Here is a 6,000-nt window from a genome sequence, read left to right on the forward strand (position 1 = left end):
TTCAGAGTCTGAACTACGTTTACTACCAGAGTGAGAGAGGGGTTGCTGTTTTGACATAAACTTGAGCCACAGTGAGAACAAGGCGTTTTCAGCTCTGCTGGCTCAGGTGGTGGGAAGGATAGTGGTGGGGATGCCAGGTGCTTTTCCTAGTGGCCTTTTCCTCGATCTGCCCATGCATGATCGAAGGGCAGGCTCGGACTCATCACTCTCTCACACTGAACAGTCATCAGAATTTCCCCAAAATCATGAGGGCAAGAAAACTTTGTGCCAGCCACTGAGTGACTCTAGTCTAAGCGTCTTTAATTAAGTTGGAGGGAGTTCTTACAAAAGCCATTGGTTTTCTGGTTCCCTTTTCCATTCCACCCTCAGAGAGGCAGGGAACAGCCTGCTGCGGATTGTGTGACGCCCTTTCCTAAGGCCTTGTGAGGAAAACCTCCAGATACGTCACTGGATGGAGAAAAGGCCGCACATCTTTTAGTCATTTCTACCTCTAAAAAAGTGCATCGTGTTGGCAACATTACCACTTAGAAATGTAGGGTGTTGTTAGTCTAGTTTAAAGAGCAGTACGGGGACTCTGACCTTTTCAGGCCACCACCTCTGTCCCCCCCACCCCCACCCCCAGCCCCTTACTTCTCTCTGGGTCGGTGTGAGAGGTTTTCTCAAGTTTGGGGCCGTTCTAAGAACTAGCATGTTCATCTTTGTTATTACAGGGTAAATTTCTTCTTCAAACACAGTTCCTCATTCTTGATGATGATGACGTCCCTGTGGCTTGGTTGTTCTTTAAGGACCAGCAGTGAGCTGGGGTCTGTGCCATGCCGAGGAGCACAATGCTATCCCTGAGGGGCCCCAGGCGGCCTAGGAGAGTTGAACTAAAGGACAGAGCTTAGCCACTACATGGCCACAGCTCTCTGTCACTTTTCAAGCTGACTTTCCCATCCAGTCAGACCTACACTTTAATCCCAATTCCACCCCACGTGCTGCGCGACCTAGAACCTGCTTGGCCTCTCCAGGCTCTGCTTCACCTTTCATCAGCGGCGTTGGCCGTGTCGGCCTCGGCATGACCTTGGGGTGACTGCCCACAGCGTGTTGCTGGGGTGCGCCCAGCTGCTGGTTGCCACCAGCTGCGCCCTGTTGCTGCAAACATGGGCTTCTCACGGGAAGGAGTATCGTTGTTGTGACCTATAAGGTAACACAACTGACTCCATGACAGAGATCCATTTTCGCCTCCAAGAACTCTGTTCCCTCATCCCTGAGGATGCTGGGCCAGGCCGGAAGCAGCACTGGGCGTGGGGAGGGCCCCCCTGAAGTCCAGTCACATCTGTAAGTGTCGGCAGCCGTCGTCTGCCTGAGCGGACCAAACCGTGTCAGCCAGAAGGCCGGGAAGAGCCCGCTGGGAGGAGCTGTCCCCTCCTCAGTGGCAGTCCCTGCCGCCGCTGTCATCTCAGCCCACGACTGATGAAAACAAAGGACTGAAAAGGCTGGGGTTTTCATTACCCCAGAGGCCTTCTGCACAGGCCTCCGAAGTATGGGGTACGGAGAGTGCGAGGGAGGGTGTGGAAGCAGGTAGTGCAGGCCACTTGGCAACCCCGCTGTGTGTACTTGTGTTTACCGAATGCCTTCGGAGCCCTGGGTTAGAGTTGGTTTGCATTAAAGCTGTGACGGGTCTGCGCTCTGTGTGGTATGTTGAAGTAACATCCATGACCAGAGTAACCCCCTTTCAGGAATTCCTATACACAGTTTGAGGATTTAACTCAAAACTCCCCTTGCCAGAAGCATCTCCTTACTCTGCCCTTCTCTCATCTTTCTGGAGCTCTGAAGACCCAGCACATAGGGGTCGAGTCTCTCTTAAAATTCCTGTAAAGGGTGCCTCGGTGGTCAGTTAAGCAGTCAACTCTTGCTTCTGTCTCAGATCATGATCTCAGGGTCCTGGGATTGAGCCCGTGTTGGGCTCTGCGCTCAGTGGGGCGTCTGCTTGAGATTCTCTCTCTCCCTCTGCCCTTCCCCCCCATTCACACATGCTCTGTCTCTCTAGAAAATAAGTCTTTAAAATAAATAAAAATTAAATTCCTACGATTCTGTGTGGGTGAGTGGGTGGCTTTCCTGCCCACCCCGCTCCTTCATCTTAATTTAGGCCTGTTTGCCTCTCCCCTGGGCCGGGCCTGTCCCCACCCCCTTCCTGGGTCTGGACTCTGCTTGCTGGTGCTTCCTCCTCCCCGTCCTCCAACTCCATCACCTCCTCCGCCTCCGCTTCTTCTTCCTCCCCCCTCCAGCCCGCTGTGCCCCTGCCTCACACAGGCCGTGCCTCCGTCTGGCCCTGCAGGAGGAACACCCTTCCCTCTTCGCCCGGCTGCCCCACGGCCTCCCTCGGGCCTCTGGAGCCTCCTGTCTTTCCACGTGTGACTAACCTGTTCTCATTGTTTTGTCATTGCTGCCGCAGTCTGTCTCCCCCTCAGGAAAGCGCACCCTCTCTGAGGAGAGGCCAGCGCATGGCCGCTGCCCCCCCCCCCCCCGCTGCCCCCACCGCCCCCCGCAGCCCTGGGCCGGCGCAGAGCCGCAGACACCCGGCCAGTCTCATGAATGAAAGACGGAATGAGACAATATCCATGAAGCATTCCTATTGCCTGGCACGTGCTCGGTCCTCAGGATGTGGTTGGTTGTCGCAGTCACACCTTCATCAGGTTACTAAGTGCCTGACCACCGTGTTGGGTGAAGAGCAGCAAGCCGGGCGGAGAAAAACGTGCCCATCATGCGCTCCCCGTACATGTTTCCCCTTCGTCTCTTCCACTGCCCCCGCCTGCCTTCCGCCACTCCGCTCTTCTCAGGCCACTGTCGCCTGCCCGTCTCCCGGCCCCGACTGTCCCAAGTCCTGCCCAGGTCACCTTGGCAAGGGAAGGTGCCCAGAGGGGCCTTGAGAATCCCTTCCTCCGCCCTGGTGTGAGAAAACTTAGAAACTGAAAAACCCAAATCCCGGGGAGGCGCTCCAGGCACAGTGCTCGCTCACCCGCCGGCCGGCAGAGCGTGTGCCGGGCGCCTGGCTGCGCTCACAGAGCCAAACTGAAGCTTTCACTGAGCCCCGGCGAGGGATCACCCAGCCTCCCTCCACGAGGCCACAGCCATCACCCCGGCCCGAGGAGGAGGCCCCCAGCAGAGCCGTGCACGGCAGGCCGCCCCAGCACCCATCTGCGAGGGGCGTGGGCCTGTCCTGCCGGTCAAGGCTGAGGAGCTGTGAAGGAAAGCTCTCGTCCTCACGGTGACTCAGCCCTGAAGGCAAAGCCTCTCAGGAGGAGCCAGGCGTCTGTCACCCATGCAGGGCCCGTTTCCGCTCGGACATCTGTCCTCCTGCCTCCCCCTCTTCGGGTCCCTGCTCCCCACTCAGCAGACAGCACTGACGGGCTTATTCGGCTTATTCGTCTTTCCTCCGTGTCCTGCACGTGTTCTCAGGAGTCGTTTGCGAACGACCAGGGAAGCCCCAGAGCTCTCAGGCCCTGTGGCCAGTGAGCGAGGCAGGCTTCCCCGCACACCTCAACAGGGCTTTTTTGCACAGAACTGTGAGATCACAAAATCGTCTTGTTTTTGTTGCAGAAATTTCCAGAATTGAAATTCAAATATGTGGAAGAGGAGCAGCCGGAGGAGTTTTTTATCCCTTATGTGTGGTCTCTGGTCTACAACTCAGCAGTAGGCCTCTACTGGAACCCCCAGGACATCCAGCTCTTCACGATGGATTCCGACTGAGGGCCGCCACCGTCTCCCACCCTCCCCCCTCCCTCCAGCTGAGCAGTCCTTCTAGTTACTTTCTTCCTGGGGGAACAGAAGTAGACAGAGTGCCCAGTGTACCTTCCAGCAGAGAGGATCACACAGGCGTGTTTCCCTTACACACTTGGATGTGGAGAATTGGTGCCGGTTGGCAGGAGATCACTCAGCTTAGATTGTAGTGCAAAAAAGGGGGGAGGGGGGGTACGCGACCATAATAAAGGTAAAAACCTGCTACTCCACATGCAATTTTATTTCTAAACCAAAAATCTAGAGCTTTTCCAGGAACCCGATGCCTTAGGCATGTAACACTTCACCAGACATACTGTTTTTTTCTTTGCATGTTCAAGATTTTTGTTTTTGTCCAGTGTGTGCACGCATGCACACGTGTGTGTGTGTGTGTGTGTGTGTGTGTGTGTGTGTGTGTTTTCAACATAGAGAAATATCTGAAAAGATGACGAGACAGGAATTAGTAAGGAAATGAAGTCATATGTATGCTGGGTTGCCTTCTAGAGGGCCCATGATTTAACAGACACTATGCCGGGGCCGTGGGATGTGAGCCTTTAGATCAGATCCTCTGCATCTTTCAAAGAAAGAAGTGGCTCCTTCTTATAAAGCTCAGATTAGCTTTACTGTGGCTTTGGCCTCTGAGCTGTAGCTGAATTAAATTGGAGTCTAGCACAAATTAAGTTAATCCACTCTGTATTAATCATTGGGAAAAGAAAAGCTTCATTTTGAAAGCAATCTTTTTTCTTCAACCAGGCTATTAGGAGAAAAGGAGACCAATTTGATTAATACGCTATTCCACATGAGATTAAAAACATGTTTTTCTCTTCATTTCTGACTTTGTTTAAACTTTTTTTGGGCCCTGAACTAGAGGAAGAAGCTTCTCTGAGGGCAGCCGTGCCGGGGCTGCCCTGAGCAGAGGGTGCCAGCCGGAGCCATGGGCACTGAGGCCAGAGTGGGGTGGGCCTGTGGAGTCAGGGTCTGAGTCCACGACCACCCTCTCACAGCCCGAATGAGGAGCCTCGTCTCTTTCTCAAAGACACGAAAAGTATTTGCTTTTCTGCATACAAAGCATGTAATCCCAAGTGAGACTGAGCACCCCTCATCAGGTGGCCGTTGGCTGATCTCTGTCGGGAACTAGCTTCTCTCCTCTCCCTGTGTCCCTGGGCTGGACGCCGGGGGTCCTTTTGGTCCATCACAATCTCAGAGGGCCTAGGAGGAGCTATCTTCAGTCCCAGCAAGCTCTGGAAAGGTGAAGAACATATCAGCATGTCATGCCCATCTGTGTGGCTTCTACCTGTGAAAAGCCTGGGCTGCTCCATCACTTTGGTGGGCTTTTGGGGGCCAACCAGGTGGTTTCATCTTCGTCATCAGGACAGGCACTGGAGCTGAAGCTCCCTGAGGCTGACTGACAGACAGACGGACGGACGAAGGGGCATCGCCGGTGGCTGGACGCAGGAGGCAAGTGCAGGTGGTCCACGGCTTCCTAGGGTCTTGCTCTGTGCAGTCCTCTTCTGTCACCGTGAGGCTGGGTGGCTCCTGTAAGATCTCAGGGACAAGGCCACGGACAGACGAGGCGTGGCAACAGCTCCTGTTCAGTGGAGCCCCGGGAGCAAGGCCATCTGAAGGTGCGGCCCGCCCTCCCAGTCTGAATGGCGATCATTTCAGGTAGCCGGTGTTTCGTGTTCCCCTCACGGGGAGACAAGAGACAGCTTGAATTGGTTTCCCGCGCATTTTGATTTGCTTCCTTTCCTTTTAACCAAAACACATAATATTAAAGAGTCGCGTGCAGCACCTGAACCTCTGTCAGGACCTGGACCTGTCCTTGGAGGCTGAGGGCTGGGCAGCACCATGGGTTAATCACTAGGCTGCAGGCCTGTCAGTTCTTGGGGCAGGAGGAAATAGAGTCCCCCAAAAGCCAGAGAGGCCCAACAACCACAGAGGCCTTGACTGAGGGGATCTCACCGTTTCCTCCCCAGGCCACCTGGCTCACTGAGGTGCCTCCAAAGCCCTATTCTCCAGCAGGCTCCTCTCCCCCGCCCGCTCTTAATGAACCAAGCAGCAGAAGTGCTCACCGGCCTGAAAGCTCAGCTGCGGCCACGGCCTCAGGCAGCATGTGGGCACACGCTTCCAGACTCCACTGCGTCACTGCCTCAGCTCGGGAGACCCACCGGGAGTCTCCTCCTGGTTTTTGTGAAAGATTTATTACGTGACAATAAATTTAACTGACAAACTTGAATTGCG

General features: G+C 54.8%; 1 protein-coding gene across 2 annotated transcripts in view; it reads left to right on the top strand.

Moving 5' to 3' along the window:
* The window catches only part of DYM (dymeclin), a 332,798-nt gene extending 328,211 nt beyond the window's left edge, over nt 1-4,587 (top strand). For both annotated transcript variants that reach the window (XM_059140168.1, XM_059140169.1), the window contains one exon: nt 3,583-4,587. In XM_059140168.1, the coding sequence (XP_058996151.1) occupies nt 3,583-3,732 (150 nt within the window). In that variant the 3' untranslated portion in view covers nt 3,733-4,587. The remainder of the gene's footprint in view (nt 1-3,582) is intronic.
* The last annotated feature ends 1,413 nt before the right edge of the window (nt 4,588-6,000 follow it).

The sequence above is a fragment of the Mustela lutreola genome, chromosome 11, assembly GCF_030435805.1.
Source record: "Mustela lutreola isolate mMusLut2 chromosome 11, mMusLut2.pri, whole genome shotgun sequence".
NCBI lineage: Eukaryota > Metazoa > Chordata > Mammalia > Carnivora > Mustelidae > Mustela > Mustela lutreola.